A 22,154-nucleotide genomic window follows, 5' to 3' on the forward strand; every position below is an offset into this window, starting at 1 on the left:
TTGTAGAAAGGCGCTTTATGAAAATAAGTCCATTTACTTGTATTAGTTTACAGACCCAGCAGAAGGTTCTCAGAACATTTCAGACCTGCAGCGCGTATGAAAGTCATTTTGGATCCTCATATTTCCCATGCTTTATCAGTTACGGAGGCTGCTTTTATTTAATTATTATGATTAATTATTAATTATTATTATTATGAAAATGATTGTAGCAAGGGCAGGGTTTGATATGAAACTACTCAGGTTTGGAAGGCTTGGACTGATTTTTAAGATAAGTGAAAAAAAAACAGAGACCAGCATGAAGTCACATGGAAGAAAAGTTTAAGAACATACAATACACACTCATTTGGCCATTGAAACCTGTGTATTTCAGTCTGCACAAAAAAAACACTCTGAATAAACCCAGTATGGGATGGGAAGACTTGAAAGATTTAAAATCAGACACATTTTATGAGTGCACAGATGTGATAATTACTTTTTATTGCGTAATTTATGTGTACTGTCTATATTTATTTATTTATTTTTTCCCAGTAATTTTAATGGGGGCGGCGCCCTAGCACCCCCTATTGACAAGCCGCCACTGTATTATAATAATAATAAAGAAGGTTAACAGAAAGTAGTGCAGTACACTGGTGAAACGGTGCCCGTCACAGCTGTGGTCAGTGTAAATGAGAGTGACTGTGGTGGCTCAGAGTCTGAAGGCCTGAGGGATGAAGTGCTGGTGGTGTGGGACCGGGTGCTGCAGAACCATTGCTCAGACTGTTTATGGCTCTGTGGACGGCAGCTCCATGCTGCTGGTGTGTTGAGCAGTTTACACTACCCTCTGTAGAGCCTTACGGTTGAGGGCGGTGCCACTGCGGTATCAGGCATCACGTTTTTTTGATGGTGTCTGTGTGCGGACTCCCGGTCAGGTCCTGTAGTCTGCTAAACTACGTTTACATGCAGTCAAAATTGGGGTTAAGGTCAATATTCCGGTTACTGAAACATTGGGAATATTCCGTTTCCATGCGTGAGCAAACAGGGTTATCCCTGTTTACATGGTAATTAATCATTCAGGATATCTGGATCAAACCAGCGACGCACGGAGAACATCATGACACAATTACTGTCATTTCCTCTTCTTCTTGCTGGATCCAAATTGAAAACAAATGCTGCTTTGCGCAACTTTTCTCTCACCTTCTTGTAAATCTTCTATCCCGGTACTTTCTACCGTCTACAAATGCAGAAATGTTCATATCCTTCATTACATTTATGAAGTGATTAGTCTCCTCCTGGTCTTGTGTTTCTCCGTGTTTAGAAGAACTTCCTGGACTCTAAAGACCAGGGGCCTCATGTACTAAGAGTGCGTGGATTTCAACTTGAATCCGTGCGTGGAATTAACAAGACCGCAACAATTCATATGTACAAAACTGTGCGTGCGCCCAAATCCACGCAGGTTTCTCTGTACATCCCAATCAGCGTGGATTTGAGCGCACATGCGGGAGCACAACACTCCGCCTTGTCTCCTCCCTCAAATATGTTTGAATATGATAATGAAGATAATTATCCATTAAAAACTGCTCATCCTAACAAGAAATGTGCAAAAAGTAAAACAAATTTAAAAAAAAACATCGGCTCTGAGCTGGGTGTCGGACTCCAGTCCTCGAGGGCCGGTGTCCCTGCAGGTTTTAGATGTTTCCCTGCTTCATTGCACCATGATACAAGTGACTGTGTCATCAACAGAACTATCCAGACTTTGATGACAAGTTGGTGATGATGATTAATTAGAATCAGGTGTGTTAAAGCAGTGAAACATCTAAAACATGCAGGACACCGGCCCTTCTGGGATTCAGTTTGACACCTACATTATGGTGTTCTTTGCTTTGCGTTGCGTTCCGTGAAGAGTTGTGGTTTTATCATGATCGTACGGGTTTGTTAATGTTTATGGGCAGCGTTAGTGAATCATTACACTCTGCTTTTCTTGTTTGTATTTTAAGAACCGACACCAGAATTTTTGGTGGATGAAAAACGGCTCCTCGTTGTTTATTGTCATGCATATTATATACTAACGGATTAAGACCAATGTACACGTTTATTGAGTCTTATTGAGCGATCACCTCTCTCATAAGTATAACAATGTGAACAAAATACATTTATATTTAAAACATGAAGCATTACGATCTGATTCCTCTGCTGCAGAAATAAAGACAATTTGTTCCAACGGGATTATCAAGGTGCAAACGTGAGAAATAAAGAGCAAAGTTGCTCTAACTCGGAGTGTTTCATCCGCAGGAGGAGAGACAGGTCTAGATCCCGGTGTCGTGCCAAAAAGTGATTGCCTGCCAGAATCTGATTTCTCCCCTGAAAATGGGTCTTTTTACCTGCCAAAAATTGATTTAAGGCCAAATACAGTTAATGAAAAGTTGTTTCTGCCTAAATATGACTTGATCTCATTCTTGAGCTTCATAATCTGAAATCTGACGGTTTAGCGCTGTCGTTCAGCGGGCTGCTGTGCGCGCTCCCGCGGCCACAAATCAGAAGAAATAAGATTCTGACAGGCAATCACTTTTTGGCACAACACCGGTTTTTGCTTCAAAATTAATTTTAATGTATTTCTGTCCAGACACAGTTATGGGATGTTTAGGGTCTGGCTTTTATCTCCAGTAGTCATCCCATACGGTCGTCATGACGACAGACAGATGTCCGACCTGCAGCTCCAGCTGAAGCATCATGTTGGTCTGAACCGGAGCAGCTGGTCCAGTTCAGGGCAGAGATCCAGAAGATCCTCTTGGTACCTAAACCAGCTGATGATTCAGTCTTACTCCTGGACCAGCAGATCAGTGTGGTGCCTGAAGACTCGCTCCTGATCCTGCCATCAGCAGGTTCCTCTAACGGAGCCAAAGCTCCATCAGGATTTGCAGGTTCAATCGTTGAGCTCCTTTAGTGGTTTGTTCAGATCATGTGGTTGATTGTGAGATTGTTGCAGCTCCACTCTTGTGTAATTTATCTGGTGATGTGGTGATGTCTGTCCTTCACGTGGTCGTGAACTTATTGTTGACGTTAAGTTTCCTCATATTCTGCACTTCACTGCATCACCAGTGAGTGTCGCCAACGGACAGAACCTCAGAAAAGTGCGTACAACAGCCTTAATGTGTGAGTGAAGGACCGCAACTTTCTACGTTCACGTCATTCTTTGTACATCCGACCGTGAGCGTTAAAAGTGGCGTACGCACGTTTTTTGTGCGCCACACTCTTAGTACATAAGGCCCCTGGATTCCTTGTGAACAGAGCATGTGCAGAAAACAAATTCCTGTTCCGTTTGATGGGGATTTTCTGTTTGGTGTTTCCATGACCCAATATTCAGGTTTTAAAAGGAGTAACCCAGGGGTCATATTGGGGTTTTTAAAAACCCGAATATGAGCAAATTTGGGTTATTCAAAGGGGTTATTGGTGTTTACATGGCCGTGCAAATTCGGGTTATTGCCAATATTTGGGTTTTAAAAGGGTTATTGATGCATGGAAACGCAGTCTGTGGTAAACTTGCTTTGAGTTCAGCTCGGACTTTACTACAGTAGTACACTTTACTAATGATTGACGACCGTGTTCTTTGCTGCAGGAGGTGAAAGAGGCCCGGCAGCGGTACGAAACCGGGCTGGTGGAGGTGGATTCTGGACGGAAGACGGAGTACGAGTTCAAACTGAGTCAGGGGCTGGCTGACATGAGAGCTCAGAACGAGGAGCAGATCCAGATCTACAGGGACAGCATGGACAGCACCTACCGAACTAAAGTACGTACACACAAGCATCTCAATCTGAACACAATAACTATGGGCAGAAATATGTGCCACTAGGAACTGAATTTGAATCATTTATATTTGAATTTGAATTGCTCAACTTGAATAATTTCAGGTCATTTATCCTAACCTTTATTGGAATGTACATCCAAGTTTAGTTGCAGGAATCTGAGGGAACGGATGTAAGAACAAAGGTTAAGTCGGCCACAGAAGCTACAATGACTGAACTGATTGAGGAAATTTTGAGCGAAAACAGTTTGCCAAGTTCAGAAAATTGCATTCCTTTACTATGATACAGTATTTAAATCCAGGAAAAGACAACACTATACAAAGTTTCATCAACCATAAACACATGTAGCTAATAACCCAGTCAGGAATTGGTTAATAAGGTGATATAAGCAGAATAAAACACATTCAAAGTTATTAGAAGTCAGGCTTAAAACTCACTCACTCATCACTCATCTTCTCCCGCTTTCTCCGTTACCGGGTCGCGGGGGCAGCAGCCTCAGCAGGGATGCCCAGACTTCCCTCACCCCAGACACCTCCTCCAGCTCTTCCGGGGGGAGTCCGAGGCGTTCCCAGGCCAGCCGAGAGACATAGTCTCTCCAGCGTGTCCTGGGTCTTCCCCGGGGTCTCCTCCCGGTGGGACATGCCTGGAACACCTCCCTAGGGAGGCGTCCAGGAGGCATCCGGTACAGATGCCCAAGCCACCTCAGCTGACTCCTCTCAATGTGGAGGAGTAGCGGCTCGACTCCGAGCTCCTCCCGGGTGACCGAACTCCTCACCCTATCTCTAAGGGAGCGTCCAGCCACCCTGCGGAGGAAACTCATCTCGGCCGCTTGTATCCGCGATCTTGTCCTTTCGGTCACTACCCAAAGTTCATGACCATAGGTGAGGGTAGGGGCGTAGATTGACCGGTAAATCGAGAGCTTCGCCTTTCGACTCAGCTCCCTCTTCACCACGACGGTCCAGTACATCGACCGCATTACTGCGGACGCTGCACCGATCCGCCTGTCAATCTCACGCTCCATTGTTCCCTCACTCGTGAACAAGATCCCGAGATACTTGAACTCCTCCACCTGAGGCAGGACTTCTCCACCCACCCGGAGAAGGCATGCCACCCTTTTCCGGTCGAGAACCATGGCCTCGGTCTTGGAGGTGCTGATTCTCATCCCTGCCGCGTCGCACTCGGCCGCAAACCGCCCCAGCACATGCTGGAGGTCCCGGTCTGATGAAGCCAACAGGACAACATCATCTGCAAAAAGCAGAGATGAAATCCTGAGGTTCCCAAACCGGATCCCCTCCGGCCCCTGGCTGCGCCTAGAAATCCTGTCCATAAAAATTATGAACAGGACCGGTGACAAAGGGCAGCCCTGCCGGAGTCCAACATGCACCGGGAACAAGTCTGACTTACTGCCGGCAATGCGAACCAGACTCCTGCTTCGATCATACAGAGACCGGACAGCCCTTAGTAGAGGGCCCCGGACTCCATACTCACTCAGCACCCCCCACAGAATGGCACGAGGGACACGGTCAAATGCCTTCTCCAGATCCACAAAACACATGTAGACTGGTTGGGCAAATTCCCATGAACCCTCGAGCACCCTGCGGAGGGTATAGAGCTGGTCCAGTGTTCCACGACCGGGACGAAAACCGCATTGTTCCTCCTGAATCCGAGGTTCGACTATCGGCCGTAATCTCCTCTCCAGTACCCTGGCGTAGACTTTCCCCGGGAGGCTGAGAAGTGTGATCCCCCTGTAGTTGGAACACACTCTCCGGTCCCCCTTTTTGAACAGAGGGACCACCACCCCGGTTTGCCACCCCAGCGGTACTGTCCCCTTCCTCCATGCAATGTCGCACAGGCGTGTCAGCCAAGACAGCCCTACGACATCCAGAGACTTGAGGTACTCAGGGCGAATCTCATCCACCCCCGGTGCCCGGCCACCGAGGAGCTTACGAACCACCTCGGTGACCTCGGCTTGGGTGATGGATGAGCACGCCTCCGAGCCCCAACCCTCTGCTTCCTCAGTGGAAGGCATGTCAGTCGGGTTAAGGAGATCCTCAAAGTATTCCTTCCACCGTCCGACAATGTCCCCAGTCGAGGTCAACAGCTCCCCACCAGCACCATAAATGGTGCCGGCAGAGTACTGCTTCCCCCTTCTGAGGCGCCGAACGGTCCTCCAGAATTTCCTCGAGGCCGACCGAAAGTCCTCCTCCATGGCCTCCCCGAACTCCTCCCAGACCCGAGTTTTTGCCTCCAAGACTGCCCGAGCCGCGGCCCGCTTGGCCTGCCGGTACCTATCTACTGCGTCAGGAGTCCCACCGGCCAACATAGCCCGGTAGGACTCCTTCTTCAGTCTGACGGCATCCTGTACTTCCGGTGTCCACCACCGGGTTCTAGGATTGCCGCCACGACAGGCACCGGAGACCTTGCGTCCGCAGCTTCGAGCCGCCGCGTTGACAATGGAGGCAGAGAACATGGTCCACTCGGACTCGATGTCCCCCGCCTCCCCCGGGATCCGAGAGAAGCTCTCCCGGAGGTGGGAGTTAAAGATGTCCCTGACAGAGGGCTCAGCCAGACGTTCCCAACAGACCCTCACAATCCGTTTGGGTCTGCCCGGTCTGTCCAGCCTCCTCCTCCGCCAGCGCATCCAACTCACCACCAGGTGGTGATCAGTTGACAGCTCAGCCCCTCTCTTCACCCGAGTGTCCAAGACATGCGGCCGAAGGTCAGATGAAACGACAACAAAGTCGATCATTGACCTCCGGCCTAGGGTGTCCTGGTGCCACGTGCACTGATGGACACCCTTATGCCTGAACATGGTGTTCGTGATGGACAAGCTGTGACTCGCACAGAAGTCCAACAACAAAACACCACTCGGGTTCAGATCGGGGAGGCCGTTCCTCCCAATCACGCCTCTCCAGGTATCACTGTCATTGCCCACGTGAGCGTTGAAGTCCCCCAGTAGAACAATGGAGTCCCCAGTTGGAGCACCATCAAGTACCCCTCCCAGGGACTCCAAGAAGGCCGGGTACTCCCCACTGCTGTTCGGCCCGTAGGCACAAACAACAGTGAGAGACCTATCCCCGACCCGAAGGCGCAGGGAAGCGACCCTCTCGTTCACCGGGGTGAACTCCAACACATGGCGGCTGAGCTGGGGGGCTATAACCAAGCCCACACCAGCCCGCCGCCTCTCACCATGGGCAACTCCAGAGTAGTGGAGGGTCCAGCCCCTTTCAAGGAGCTGGGTTCCAGAGCCCAAGCTATGTGTGGAGGTGAGCCCGACTATCTCTAGCCGGTATCTCTCAACCTCACGCACCAGCTCCGGCTCCTTCCCCCCCAGCGAGGTGACATTCCATGTCCCCACTGTGAGGGTTGATGTCCAGGGATTGGGTCGTCGAGGCACCCCGCCACGACTGCTACCCAGCCCACAATGCACCGGCCTGCCATGGTCCTTCCTGCGGGTGGTGGGCCTACTGGAAGGCGGACCCGCGTCGCCGTTTCGGGCTGAGCCCGGCCGGGTCCCACGGGCAAAGACCCGGCCACCAGGCGCTCGCCTACGAGCCCCGACCCCAGGCCTGGCTCCAGGGCGGGGCCCCGGTGACGCCGATCCGGGCGACGTAACGGTCCTTGGTCTTTTCTTCTTCATGGTAGGCTTTGTGAACCGCTCTTAGTCTGGCCCGTCACCCAGGACCTGTTTGCCATGGGAGTCCCTACCAGGGGCGAAAGTGCCCCCGACAACATAGCTCCTAGGATCACTCGGGCACACAAACCCCTCCACCACAGTAAGGTGGCGGTTCAAGGAGGGGCTTCAGGCTTAAAACTTGACACATAAAAAAAAAAAAAGGGAAAAAATAAGAATTCCAAGCGGAGGACCCTGCTCTGTTTTTCTCTCATCCAAGGAGTTCCTGGGCTAAAAAAGGTTGAAGACCCCTGGTCTAAAACAGTAATCAATTAAAATCTATAGTCAAAACAAAGATAAACATTGCCTGTTATCTACTGCAACCTCCCAGACTGAGAAAAGAAATACTTAAAATGAACTTTAAAAATGACCATTACCGCCCGCAACGTGTGTTCCACTCCCGCCCCTCCCGCAAAACAAGAGAAAAGTCCAGACAAATCTATCTGATTTAATGTTAACATGGTCATTGTGGAGGTTGATGGATAATTGATAGTTCATAGGCACCTGACTGAAAGTTAGATGCAAATCCTTCATTGTCATCAGCGCACAAGCCTTTTTTCGCCTTTTGCGCTGCATCAATTATGATTGAAGTTATATCAACGAGAGTAGCTGTGAGTGGCTCAAATAATACTAATAAATAACATAAAATAAACAAAGTTTACAATGAAACAAATTAATTTAACAAATGAATGGCTTGGCTATTGCATTGCTGTGGAGGGAGAGAATGCTGCTGACCGACTGCGGTCCCGTCCGTCTCTCTTCCAAAACGCGCCACAGGCATAACGTTAAAGCTTTCTTTTAAAGCCAAAATACGCTTAATATCTTACCAAGGAGAGTCCGTTTCGTTCAGCACTCCGACGTGCTTTCTCTTCAAATGCATTACCGACGTGCTCTCGTGAAAAGCAACGTCGGCTTTGCAAACCTTGCAAGTCATCTTTTTATTCACCGTATCGAGGCTAAAATGCTCCCAAACTTTTTATTTTATTTTTTTATCAAAGTTTTATTACTCGCAGCTGCTGAGACGCTGCATGTGCGACTCGACAGAGATTGTATTGAAGTGAGACGGCTCACTCCGTTGGAAAAACACGTCTGGCGACAATTGTCGACAATGGAATTAATTGTCGACAATTTCGATTATCGATTTTTGTCGACAACGTCGACGAATCGTTGCAGCCCTAGTGTGCAGGTTGCCGTGGAGATGAGCTCCCTTCAACCAAGAGAAACTAGGTTTATCATCCTTAATTTTTTAATGGTCACTTTATGTTGCAAAATTGTGGTGAGTTGGAGTAATCCATCATGTTCCAGCGCTGGGAAGACGTCACCCACAGGTAGCCTCCCCGACAGCTGGCCCATTCTACAGATGACAGATAAACCCAGAAGGTCAGAGGAAGGTTCCTGGTTTCTGCCACATCTCCGTCAGTGGTTCCGTGTTCTTGACTCAGCAGGAATTCATGTTTCCTCTTGCAAGGAGCATTTACAACACAACAACATACGAAACACGTTTTGACTGATTTCCTGCCCGACAGGAAGTGGCTAACGCTGCTCAGTCAGTTCCTCGTTCGCTGAAGTGATGCTGACTTTTCCTCCTGCAGATAGAAGACCTGGAGCGCTTGTCTGAGATGAACGGAGATTCCGTCAGCATGGCCAGAGAAGAGCTCAGAGACTCCAGCCTGCGGATCGAGAGCCTGACGGCCCAGCTGGCGGGACTGCAGAAGGAGGTGAGGGATGGATATGTCTCTGCTTTCTGCTGTGCATCATAAACGGCTGCACACGGACACTCAAACCTCACATTCGTCTCACAAAAACAACGTGTTTCTAGTGAAGCATGTTTTAGGATCTTAATCTGCACACTTTGAATCTGCATTTTATTTCCTTTTATCAGTCAACAGGACTGACTGTGATGATGTTAATTTAAAGGGGACCTAATATGCATCTAATACTTATTTTAAACAGGCATTGAATGTCTTAAAAACAAGCTTTTGATTGTTTTTGCTAAACAAATTAGAAATTCAGCCTCTGATCCATGTCTTTATCTTCCCATTCTCTAACATTCTCTTAAAATAGAAGTGCCCCGTCAAAATATAGAATCCCTTGGTAATTTATTGATTACAGGTCTGGGTCCGTGCAGGACGGCGTCTGCGATAATCAGCAGAATCTTATTGGCTCGTAGATCCACATCACACTGGACGGTTCATCTGTACAGACACTGCAGAATCTGGTTGTTTCCTCCTTCTCTGAGTTGTCAGGCTGAGGGGAGACCACTTTATATATGTTAAAGACAGAGAACACCTGTTTTTCATAATAGGTCCCCTTTAACCAGTGTTAGTGCTGGTGCGGCACCCCAGCACGTCACCGCACGTCTTCATGTTGCATCACAGAAGCGGAGATGAGAGCAGAAGTTGTGGGAGTGCAGCTGAGTGTCAAACGTAGTACGGCAGCGGGAGGGGCTTTCCTGGAACTGCTGTGAACCTGTCACTGTCACCATGGCAACCTGTTTCCCCTCCACAGCAGGGGAACGCAGCAGATGCGTGCAGGTTGTCTGTGCAGATACAGTCCAGTCAGTGGCGGCTGCTGGTCTTTTAAGGCAGGGATTAAAGTTCTCCGTCTCTAGACGGATTTCCGTCAATTCGAAAATTAGGAAAAAAAAAAGAAAAGAACAAAAAAACATTTGCACGTGCGTTATCATGTAGGCATTAAACTGGCGCTATTGTAAACCAATTAAACGAGCCAGAGCCTTGGTATTAGCCAATCAGGAACAGAGGGGGGCGTGTTGGATCGAGGGGGTAGTCTGGGGGAGCAGTCGCCCCGCCGCCGGAGGTGAGGCGTTTGGCCCGCCTCGCGGGGCCTTCGTCCAGCCGCGGTTGCGTTTCGTCGGGCGGGGGTCTTTCTGCGGGGCGTGTCCGGCGCCGCGTGGAAGGCGGGCCGGTGGGGGGGATCGGGTACGGCGGTCGGCGGCGGCGACTCTTGACGGACGCGCGCCGGGGCCTTCTCGCGGATCTCCCCAGCTGCGGCGCCCGTCGGGGACCCGTTAACGCGGCCCCCGGCGGGTCGCCTCTAGGGTTGTCACCTTTCAGAAATAGATATAAGGAACGCCTGATTTCAGCAGCGCCGGCGCCAAAAAAGGGACATCCGACAACTGCATAGAAATGTATCTATTTTATATAAAAAAAACTAAATGCTTTGATTTAAAGTGCTTTAATAGCATTGAACTTGCACGACTGTGGCATCCCCCCTGAAATAAAAACGGTCCAAATCACCCCCCTGTAAAACTGCCATCCCTCCTTTCCATCCCTTATGTCATTTCATCAATGAATGTGGTTTTACTGCTATTTTAACATTTAGAGTCATCACCAGAAAAATAACTTATTTGACAATTTTCACCTGTTTCAAGTAAATTTTCACTTGAAATAAGTAGGAAAATCTGTCAGTGGGACAATATTTATCTTCTTATTACAAGCAAAAAAATCTTGTTTTTTCTACTTATTTCAAGTGAAAATTTACTTGAAACAGGTGAAAATTGTTGTTTTTTCCAGTGATGAGTCTTGTTTTAAGTGTAATGAGATTTTTTTACTAAAATGAGACATTTTAACTAGAAATAGGACAAATATTCTTGTTAAGATTTAGAGTTTTTGCAGTGATCCATTTTACTCATTTTACTTGAAGGACAGAGTCATATTGATAAGTTCAGAAAACTGCACAATCTGGTTGTTTCCTCCTTCTCTGAGTTGGCAGGCTGAGGGGAGACCACTTTATATATGTTAAAGTAAGAAAAAACCTGGTTTTCACAATAGGTGCAGTGCATAGATGGAGGGGGAATATGAACTGGCCTGAAAATTTTTTTTCAGTCAAAAATATTTTTTTTGCTTTAATCCCTGTTTAAGGAGGGGAAGCTCATTTTCGCCTTACATCATAAATTGTGTCAGTTTATTTGTATGTGAATTCTACCCTCCGTTCCGGCTGTGAATGCTTTGCAACGGTGGAGCGGCTACAGCAGCACCCGCTGCTCTACGGGACAATAACTGTAGAGCAACAGAAGTCAGAGTCTCTGTTTAGAGATGCACCCATCAGGATTTTTAGGGCCAATCACCGATCACCAAAACCAGTATCTGCCGATCCCGATTTTGCCGATCACAGTGTGAAATCCATAAATTCGTCAATATTGTTGTCTCATGTACACAACACTGACATTGTATTATTAGGTATAAAAATTAGGAGATGAGGAAGTATCAGGCTGAGGCAATGAGCAATATTTCACCCTCTAGAGACTCAGTTATAAAGAGTAAGTGTAGTTTAAGCTTCAGCTTCCTGTGGTAATAATTATGTAAGACATGTGACCAACACAGACAACAGCAGACATGTCACTCTCTAAAAGTTGATACAAGGTGTAAACTATAAACCTGAGTTTTCCTGTGGAAAGAGGAATTACATCTTAAAATAAAAAATGAGTTATGAATTATTAAGCTTTGTGAAAGCTTTAGTGGTAGCATCTGCTGCGTGTGTGAGGAAACTCTTGTGAGTGAAGCAAAACTCTTCACACTAGGATCCACATGTCACTGGTGAAGCGACTGACACGACTGTTGTCCTGCATGAGGGTTTGGACTGTATATAGTCTGGTAAAACTCCAACAGGAGTGAAATATAGTGAAATATTTACGACGCAGCAGCGAGTACCGGGATGCAAGCTGCTAACGACACTTTTAAACCCGATGTCTTCTACAGCAGAAAGCGGCTGATGAGCGAAGCTTATGAATTCATTACCTTAGAATGTAGGTCTTTATTTTTCTTCCTGTCGTTTATAGGTCTCTGTTACGTTCAGCGGAGTTAGCGGCGTTGCTCCTGTTCTTTCTCTGCCATAGCTGCAGCCAACTTTGGAAACTCAATATACTCCTTGGTGTTAAAACCTTTCAAATGTCTTATCAGCTTCGTTGTGTTGAAATTCTTTTGTAACATTCCTCCTTGTGGTATCTCATTTGCACACACTTTGCAAACTGCAAATTTGTTGTCCTTTTCAGACATTGTAAAGCTCCCGTACCGGCGAGGCCGACGCCCCCGTAGGACAGCTCGGTCTGAGATGCGGGAACGCCCGGGCGGGCGGCGTTTGTTGTTGTAAACGTCATCAGATCGGCCGCTCTGAACTAATATTTTCCGATCTCCGATAAAAACCGATAGGGCCATTATCAGCCCAATCCCGATCAGTGGGCGATCAATGGGTGCATCTCTAACTCTGTTGCGATGAACGTCAGCAGAACCTGGCTCGTTAGCCTCCGGCATGGTTGGTGTCGTACCAATCAAAACATGCACTTAAATCGGCACTTTTGCAGTCATTGTGTCAGGTTTTGTGGTCGTATCCAAGTAATTCACCCAATCCCGAAGTCGTGAATAAAAGCATCAGCATGTATTGTTTTCTTACCCTGTGGCCATTTTTCTGCTTCAGTGATCCTACAGTCGTTCAGACTTCCCAACAGCCGCTGCGTGACTGAGTAAACCTCTGAGTTCACACACAACACGCAGCTGGACTAGGAAACCTTTTAATCCTGTTTATATGCTGTGATGATGAATTCAACACATTGTTTGTTTTTTATTTCTTTAAGTGCTTCGATGTTGGACAGTCGTATTTTTCTAGGTTTGTTTTAGTTACTTGTCTTTCTGAACCTCTGCAGACATGAGTCTTAGTCCAGCTGTTGTCATGGAGTTGATGGGTGTCAGTTCTGTGAAGGAAGTCTTCATGACTGTCATCGTCATTTTATCAACTTGTCTGTTCCTAAAAAAACAAATACAAGATTTTTATCTTGGAATATTACAAATGCCTCATGTATGATGTCACTGGTAACAATTATGGTATCTGAAATGCAGAGTCTTGGGGCCTCATTTATAAAGCTTGCGTGGCACAAAGCAGGACTTGAAAGATACGCAAGCCACCTTCTACGTAAAGGTTGGTATGGGGTAGGGCTGGGCGATTTTGGACAAAAATAAAATCCAGATTTTTTTTTTTTTTTTTTTTTTCTCTCTGAAAACCCGATTTTCGATTTCGATTTTTTTGGTAAAACTACAAAAGACAATGGAATAAATTGTTTCAAATATTTTATCTTTATTTTTAAAGAAAAATAGTAAACAAATTTCCCTATTGGGAATGAAGTGCAATTGAAAGATCCTGTAAATCCTCCTTGAGTTTAGTAAAGTGACAACATTTACAATCTCTACAAAGATGACTAGACGAGCTCTGTCTGTAATGCAGTCAGCTCTCTTTCTTTTCCAGTTATATGAAAAAGAAAAAGAACTCTATACATATATATATATATATATATATACGCCTTTGTTTTCATTTAGACTCTATTATAGGAACTACATACATAGGAATGTCCACAGCATTTCAGTGTAAACAAAGGCACATAAAGAGCACATAATTGTAGTTTGTAAGTGATTGACAGGTAGATATTTTAAATATTTTGTAAACCTGTCTTAAAATGTAATACTGGACCTCGGTTGGGCTGGTTAGACAGCGGGTGGCGGAAAATTTCCCTTATTTTTAAATCCAAAACTTGACAGGTATGTATGCCATGAGTATTCATATACAGTAATCCCTTGTTTTTGTGGGGGTTACGTTCCAAAAACAACCCGTGATAAGTGATATCCCTTTTTTTTTTTTTTTTACAATTATCATAGAAGTCTTTAAATTGCGGAGATCAGCACGGCCTCGCACGTATTCCACTGCTCTTCTGAGCCGCTGCATCCCGACTCGTGCTGTATCGTCTTTTTCTCTGTTTTTTCGAGAGAAGAACATGGTTATGGGTATTTTTTTGTCGCTCTTTTTTTTCTTCTGGGCAAAAAGATTCTTCTAAACCGACATTCATTAATTTTTTCTCCATCTTGAAGTTGGTGATTGGTATTCCGGCAGGCTGAAACAGCGCTCTGTGCCCTGCTGCCGTCAAAGACCCGCCCAGCTCTACTTCTGATTGGCTAGTGTTAGTTTGGTTGAGTGCCAGAGCTGCTTTCCTCTCATTCCATTGGTTGACGAACTCGGTTGACTCAAACTTTTTTTTTTTCTCAAAATATATATATTTTTTTTAAAGCAGTCAAACTCGCACGCCGAGAAAAAAAAACTCTGTACGCCGGAGATCCGGCACGTAGCCGGAATACTTTAAGCCCTGTGGATAAAAGGAGGTTCCGGATCCAATCAAATAGGTACCGGATCTTGTTCCGGCAGGATCCGGCACAAATTAAGCCCTGGCCGTGCAGATGTGCGTGCACACGGTTTTATAAATCAGGATTTTTTTGTGCGCACACCATTTTCGTCTTTTGAGCACACGTACACTTACTATGAATCCTACGCACTCTTTTATAAATGAGGCCCCAGGTCTCTTTGACTCTGGCATTACCGTGACTGCACCTCCCTCTGATTCTGATCTTCTCGTCTCCATCCAGACTCGTGGTTGGCGAGATCGCATTGCAGACCTGGAAGCAGCGTTGGATCAAGAGAAGGACACGGCCCGTCAGCTGCTGACAGAGAAGGACCGCGAGCTGGTGGCGATGCAGTCCAAGATGCAGGAGCAGTTGAACGAGTACGAGGTGCTGCTGGACGTCAAACTGGCCTTGGACATGGAGATCAACGCCTACCGCAAACTTCTGGAAGGAGAGGAAGAAAGGTTGTGGGGGGGTCTCTCATCAAGCGTATCCCAGCGCTGGGCCCGGCACCCGTCCCCGTGTAACGCCGGTGTTTCCTCCTCCAGGCTGAAGCTGTCTCCCAGCCCGTCCTCCCGGGTCACGGTGTCCCGAGCCTCCTCCAGCAGCCGCAGCGTCCGCACCACTCACGGGAAAAGGAAGCGCATTGATGTGGAGGAACAGGAAGCCAGCAGCTCGGTATCCATCGCTCACTCCGCCTCGGCCACGGGACCCGTCTGCATCGACGAGATCGACACCGACGGGAAGTTCATTAGCCTGGTGAACAGCGGAGACGAGGTGAGCTGCTGCAGAGCTGTTAGTGCTAGGGTTGTCCCCAGCGGGATTATTTAGCTCCCGATCCAATCACTTTAGTTTGAGTATCTGCCGATCACGATTTTTCCCGATCCGATCACTTTTTTTGGCTCCTGATACATTTCCAATACTTTTTCCCGATCAGATACATTTTGGCAATGAATAAAAAAAAAAAAGAAAAAGAAAAAAGGACTAAAACTAAATGATCCCAAGTTTCTTTTTTTGTCCATTGGAAACAACATGGACATTATTTCAACAAAGCTTATCAGCTCTGGTGACACAAAATGTAAAAATAGCAAAAATAAATACATTTAACTTCAAAAGTATGGAGGATTTTTTTGTGCCAAAATTAAATAAATAAATACATAATTAATTAAAATGGGAATGAAATATATTATTAATTAATTTAATGTAATTAATTAATTAATTAATATTAGAATTAAATATGTCATTAATTAATTAAAATACAATTCATTTTAATTAAAAAAATATGTTTATAATTTTAGCATTTAATTAATTAATTAATGACACATTTAATTAATGATTTCGTGTTGCGTGTGAATCATGAAATGTAAAACTGCATTTAATTAATTAATGACACATTTAATTAATGATTTCGTGTTGCTGCGTGTGAATCATGAAATGTCAAACTGTCAGTTTCACTCGTCAAATGGATTGTATTTTAATTAATTAATGACATATTTAATTCTGATTTTAATTAATTAATGACACATTTAATTAATTAATGATATATTTCATTCCCATTTTAATTAACTATGTATTTATTTAATTTTGGCACAAAAAATCCTCCATACAAAAGAGGTCGTTGAATGACATCCATTCAAACTCACAAACACAAGAAAATTGAAATACTTTTTGTCTTAACCTTAGTGCAACATTCTGCTGAATGAATGAATGAATGAATGAATGAATGAATGAATGAATGAATGAATGAATAGCAGCAGCTTAATGAACATGAACATTTCACAATTCAAACATGTAAACCATGTTAGTTTCGTTTACTTCGTCAGCTGGAAGTGACGTTAAATACAACGATATATAAAACGCTTTAATATATATTAAAAACATTAATAACTAGTTATGTCCCCATACTTTTTTGGTCGATACCGATGTTTTGAAAATGTCGTGATCAGACCCGATGGATCGGGACAACAGCAGTTAGAGCTCTGTTTTTGGAGGTGATGCTCATCTTACATGTTGGATGGTGTTTCTCAGGACCAAGCCATGGTGGGGTACGAGATGACGAAGACCGTTGAGGACACCACCGCCACCTACAAGTTCACCCCCAAGTTTGTCCTCAAGGCCGGGGCGAAGGTCATGGTGAGTCTGGACGCTCTCCTTTACCGAGCTGAGATCCCAGGAGAGCGGGCGGTGCCGGCTGTTCCCTGGTGCTCAGTGTGACGTTGTGTCTGCAGGTCTGGGCCACGGACGCTGGAGTGAGCTCCAAACCACCCTCGGACCTGGTGTGGAAGAACCAGCCGTCCTGGGGATCAGGAGACGACATCAGCGTGGTCCTGATGAACCCGCAGGGGGAGGTGGGCTGCTGCTCCGCCGGGCCGGGGTTGGGGGGGGGGGTGTGGAGGTCAGAGTGACGCTGACGCTGCTTGTGTTTGACAGGAGGTGGCCAAGAGAACCACCACATACAAGACGACAGAGGAAGAGGAAGAAGCAGAGGAGGAGGAGGAGGAAGAGGAGGATGATGACGACGACGGGGTGGAGCAGCAGGTGAGCCTCCCTAAAGACTGGATTATCTTCTGCAACAAATCCACGCCGAGCGTGGGCTTCAGGTTGCGGCGCGTTGAGCAGCCCAAGCTGCACGCCACGCCGTGCCTGACGTCACCGCCCACAACATGGAACTACGCTTCAAGAGGTTGCAGGTTCGCTTGGTAGCAACTAGAGATGGGCGGTATGGACTAAAAAATGTATCACAATAATTTCTGGCATTTATCCCCATAACGATTAAAATGACGATAAAAAAATACCAATTCAACTCCACCTTTGTTACTATAAATCTATCACCACATTCAGTCTTTGGAGCCAAAACACTGCTCTAAAAGATACTAAAGATTACTAAACTACACCAATTAAATTGAATTAATAAAAACCAATTAAATGAGTGTCTGTCTGTCTGTCTGTCTGTCTGTCTGCGTCAATGAAACGCAGAAACATAAATCAGATTTGCACAAAAACGTCAATTTATAGTTTTTACTGCGATATGACACATTCTTACCGTGGGGAATATTGCCCATTCCTAGTGGCAACGCGTTCCGGTTCGTGAAGCAGTTGTGAACTTTCAGCCTTTTCTTCGTGTATGTGTGATTTATTTATTTTTTGTTTGTGTTTTTTGCACGATAGTTGTCCTTATCTCTTTGATTCACTGTGACCGGAAAAGTCGGATAGACCATTCAGGAAAAGATCACACCCCCCTAGCGCTCTGGTGGGTAGGAATGGGCGATATTTTATATTATACCGTTCATGATAAACCGTCAAAACAATTCCCCACGGTAAGAATTTGTCATCTCGCTGTAAAAAGGATAAATTCCCGTTGATGATGTTTTTGTGTAACAAAAGGCGGATCTGAGAGCGAGGAGCTCGTTGTTAAACGAGGCTCCAGCTCCGTTATCTGGAACGGGTTTGGATTTAAAAAGAGACGAGGAGCAAACATCATCTATTATGTGCAGAGTCTGCAATAGCAAAGGATGGCAATACAAGTAATTTATTATATATTTTACATTATATATAACATATTATTATAACATTTATTTAGTAGCATTTAGTATCTTTTAGAGCAGTGATTTGGGGCTCCAAAGACTGAATGTGGTGATAGATTTATAGTTACAAAGGTGGAGTTGAACTGTTTTTTTTTTTTTATTGTCATTTTTATCGTTATCAGGATAAATGCCAGAAATTATCGTGATACATTTTTTAGTCCATACCGCCCATCCGTACTGGGGGGAACTGCACCGCGGAGAAGTGGAGTGACGGAGAAGTCCGAAGGTTCACGCCGGCGTCACGGGGACGGCGTGTTGGTTTAACACAGAACCTTAATCCAGCCTTAAATGAACAGTTGCAGTGTTGGAAAGGGGGATGCAAATGATCAGTTAATTCGTTATTAGCTGGCCAACCTCATCAATTGGTTAATAATTAATGGATAATTAGTGCAACATTGACTGTGTTTCCATGCAGTCAATAACCCTTTTAAAACCTGAATATTGGCAATAACCCTGTTTTGCACGGCCATGGAATGAAGGATATGAACATTTCTGTATTTGTAGACGGTATAAAGTACCGGGATAGAAGATTTACAAGAAGGTGAGAGAAAAGTTGCACAAAGCAGCATTTGTTTTGAATTTGGATACAGGAAGAAGAAGCAGAAATGACGGGAATTGTGTCATGATGTTCTCTGTGCGTCGCTGGTTTGATCCAGATATCCCAAATGATTAATTACCATGTAAACGGAATATTCCCAATGTTTCAGTAACTGGAATATTAGCAATAACCTGAATTTTGACTGCATGTAAACGTACAGTAACGTGGAATAGTTTTACTGGAAGATCTCCAGTCCTGTTCCAGTACCGTTCACAGGAACTGCCAGTCTCACACAACTAGAGACGTCAGGGCTGACGCTCAGCTGAGCTACGGCGCCCTCTAGGGGACGTTTAAACTCTTACTGACTGTGTGTGTGTGTGTGTGTGTGTGTGTGTGTGTGTGTGTGTGTGTGTGTGTGTGTGTGTGTGTGTGTGTTGCAGGGAGACCCCCATGCCTCCAGGAGGAACTGCTCCATCATGTGACGGGGCCGCGCCCCCACCGCCTCTCTGAGCCCAGCAAGTCTGCTGCCAACCACAATAGTGCTATTTTTCTACCTTTTATAGTGTTACTTACTTCAGCAACATGTTTGAGTTTGTTTGGTTTTTTTTTTTTTTTTTTCTTCTTTTTTTGGTTAAAATTTAAAACTGGCTTTTGATAGTTTTCATGTGAAGCACCAACAGAACCTGGAGGCGTTTGTTAGTGGAGCAGCTGCACGTTGAACCCAAGCTTTGGATCAAAATGACGACTTGTTTTTAACACCGATATTAAAGGAAGTTAAGTTAATGTTTTCTGTTGTTGATGGTGTATTTTAGGCCTTTTTAAAGGAGCGAGACAATGACTAGTTTAGGTCAGGGGTTGTTGAAGTCGGTTTGTTTCTCCCACAGCGTTGGCGCCGCCGCCGTCACTCTGACAAGTGACCGCCGTGGGCCTGAACGTGGAGCCGAGTGTTCGGCGGCGGTAAAACCCGTCAGAGCTCCGGTTGGTGGGACTGAAGCATCGATGATATGAGACACTACATAAATGAACTTTTATGGGAGGCAGACTGTTGAAAATGGTTTCCTTCTCCTATTTCAGGGTTGGCAGTGTCTCCTCACACAGATTTCCTCTTCGCTGACTTTGTTGAAGCGAAGTAATCCACGTGTTGATTGTAATAACTTTTTGATATTTGAAGTGTTTTAAGTTGTGTTACTCTGCATGCAGTAGCTGTCTGTTATCTTCGTAGCCCAATCATTAAAAGTCTTCTTTTACTCACATTCTTCTTTTACTCGCCTGCTTCCTTCATCAATGCTCGTGACCCCTCCATCGTTTGGGGTCCTGGGTTGGAATCAGAGGTGTCTTCAGTATTCACATTCATTACTCAGGTAGAAGTATAGATACTAGAGTATAAAAATACTCCTGTAGAAGTATCAACTCAAGTTTTTACTCAAGTAAAAGTAAAAAAGCCATTAAGGACAAAAGCCATTGAAAATGAATGCATCTTAGTATAATGTAAATATATTAAAGAACCATATATGTGTACTATTGAGCATTAACATGTTTCAGAGAGCAGCAGATATGATGACTAGTTGCCTATAAGTATTGTAATGGTGCAAAAAGTCAAACTTCATGTTCATGTTATCATTTATCCTAACCTTTATTGGAATGTACATCCAAGTTTAGTTGCAGGAATCTGAGGGAACGGATGTAAGAACAAAACTGGACAAGAACATCAGAAACAACCACAACCAAATTCACTCTATCCGGATGGAGCAATTTAACTGGATAGTTTTTATTAAAGGCAGAAATGAAATAGAGTAACGAGGCTGTTTTTAAAATGTAAGGAGTAAAAAGTACAGATAATTGGGTGAAAATGTAAGGAGTAAAAGTAAAAAGTTGTCTGAAAAATAATTACTCCAGTGAAGTATAGATAACCAAAATTTCTACTTAAGTAAGGTAACGAAGTATTTGTACTTTGTTACTTGACACCTCTGAGTCCTGGGTTGGAATTCTGAATTATGCTCTCAGTTTATTTCAGTCACTGAATACTTTTCCCTCCTCGGTTGTACCACAAGGCTCAGTGCTGGTTGTTCTCTATTCAACCAACAGATGCCAGCAGCCTTGCAAATCTCAGCCGGTCTCTCTAATATTTAATAAAAAAATTAAACAAACAAAAAGAACCTTTTGGCCAATAGCAAGTACCTCCATGATCAAGTAGCTTCTAGATCAGTTTTCACATAATCAACCTTTGTTTTTCAATGTCTTTCAGCCGTTCTGACATAATCTTGCTGCTGCTGTTCACTTGCTGTTTTTATTTTTATTTTGTTTTGCAGTTTAGTTTGTTAAAGAAATACATAACTAGTTTTGAAAAATGGGTGAGTTTTAGTTTTTGAGCAAAAACAAAGTCAGACATCAAAAACGCAAACAAAGTTAATTTGATCTGCAACTCTATTTTGTGTCCGTTTTTATTTAGTTTTCTTTTTATAAATATCTTGAGTTTTTATTTGTTACCTGGATTATTTTTTTCACATTTCAGTTTGTCTTCATTAACTGCCAGACAGATGTCCTTCACTTGCCTCGTCCTGAAATCTGTCACTTCTGAATGATCTCTGTCATGCTGCTAGTTGATTTTATGAAACTTTCCAGACTATCCAGTGACAGTTTAGTTTATTGTTTTGCAGTTTTAAAGATATACAGGAAATATCAAATATAAATACTATACTGTGCAGGAAGAGGCAAAAAAACCCAATGGGCTTATTTGAAACCTCTACCGAAGTTATTAACATTTCATGTGTTATAAAGAAAGATGAAATATTAACATACAAAAACAAAAAGTATAACTACACAAACGTGATGGTAAACTAATAATGCAATATATAGATAATAATAAAGAATAAAGACAAAAAAATAAGTGTGTGTGAGCGTGCATGGGATATTGTTTTTACAACTTGTATTGACTCCTGAGCAAATAAGACTATTAGTACAAATGATCCTGTCACTATGAGTGAAACACAAAAACAACAAAACATGGATACATGTACAACAATACGTCGGGAAAACAGTTACAAAACAGCAGTCAAGTTCCTTCAAACGTCTTTTGTAACATTTCAAAGAGGAAGAGTCTTTGCCAGGTGGGAAAAATCATTCCACAATTTAGTCCCTAAATCTCATGGAACATTGACGTCTGCAAGTGAGAAATTTAGGAGGAAGAAGATCTGAGGATTGTCCAGTTGAATAAGAATGAACCTGTGAATTTAATTTAAAGTAAGTCTGGAACTGTCCAGGAATATTCCCTTCACTTAATTTATCTTATAAATAAAAACACATATCTGAAAAATATTGATATCATAAATAGTTAGAATGTGGAGTTTGTGAAATAAAGGAGTAGATGAAGCGAGTGACTCTGATCCAGTTGAAATCCTAACA

General features: G+C 44.4%; 1 protein-coding gene across 1 annotated transcript in view; it reads left to right on the forward strand.

Moving 5' to 3' along the window:
• Positions 1 to 20,005, forward strand: part of lmnb1 (lamin B1) — a 29,674-nt gene extending 9,669 nt beyond the window's left edge. Inside the window, exons 4-11 of the mRNA XM_061734555.1 lie at positions 3,593 to 3,763; positions 9,045 to 9,170; positions 14,874 to 15,094; positions 15,179 to 15,407; positions 16,659 to 16,763; positions 16,859 to 16,978; positions 17,061 to 17,168; positions 19,193 to 20,005. Of these exons, the coding sequence (XP_061590539.1) occupies positions 3,593 to 3,763; positions 9,045 to 9,170; positions 14,874 to 15,094; positions 15,179 to 15,407; positions 16,659 to 16,763; positions 16,859 to 16,978; positions 17,061 to 17,168; positions 19,193 to 19,234 (1,122 nt within the window). The 3' untranslated portion in view covers positions 19,235 to 20,005. The remainder of the gene's footprint in view (positions 1 to 3,592; positions 3,764 to 9,044; positions 9,171 to 14,873; positions 15,095 to 15,178; positions 15,408 to 16,658; positions 16,764 to 16,858; positions 16,979 to 17,060; positions 17,169 to 19,192) is intronic.
• The last annotated feature ends 2,149 nt before the right edge of the window (positions 20,006 to 22,154 follow it).

The sequence above is a fragment of the Cololabis saira genome, chromosome 11, assembly GCF_033807715.1.
Source record: "Cololabis saira isolate AMF1-May2022 chromosome 11, fColSai1.1, whole genome shotgun sequence".
Taxonomy (NCBI): Eukaryota; Metazoa; Chordata; class Actinopteri; order Beloniformes; family Belonidae; genus Cololabis; species Cololabis saira.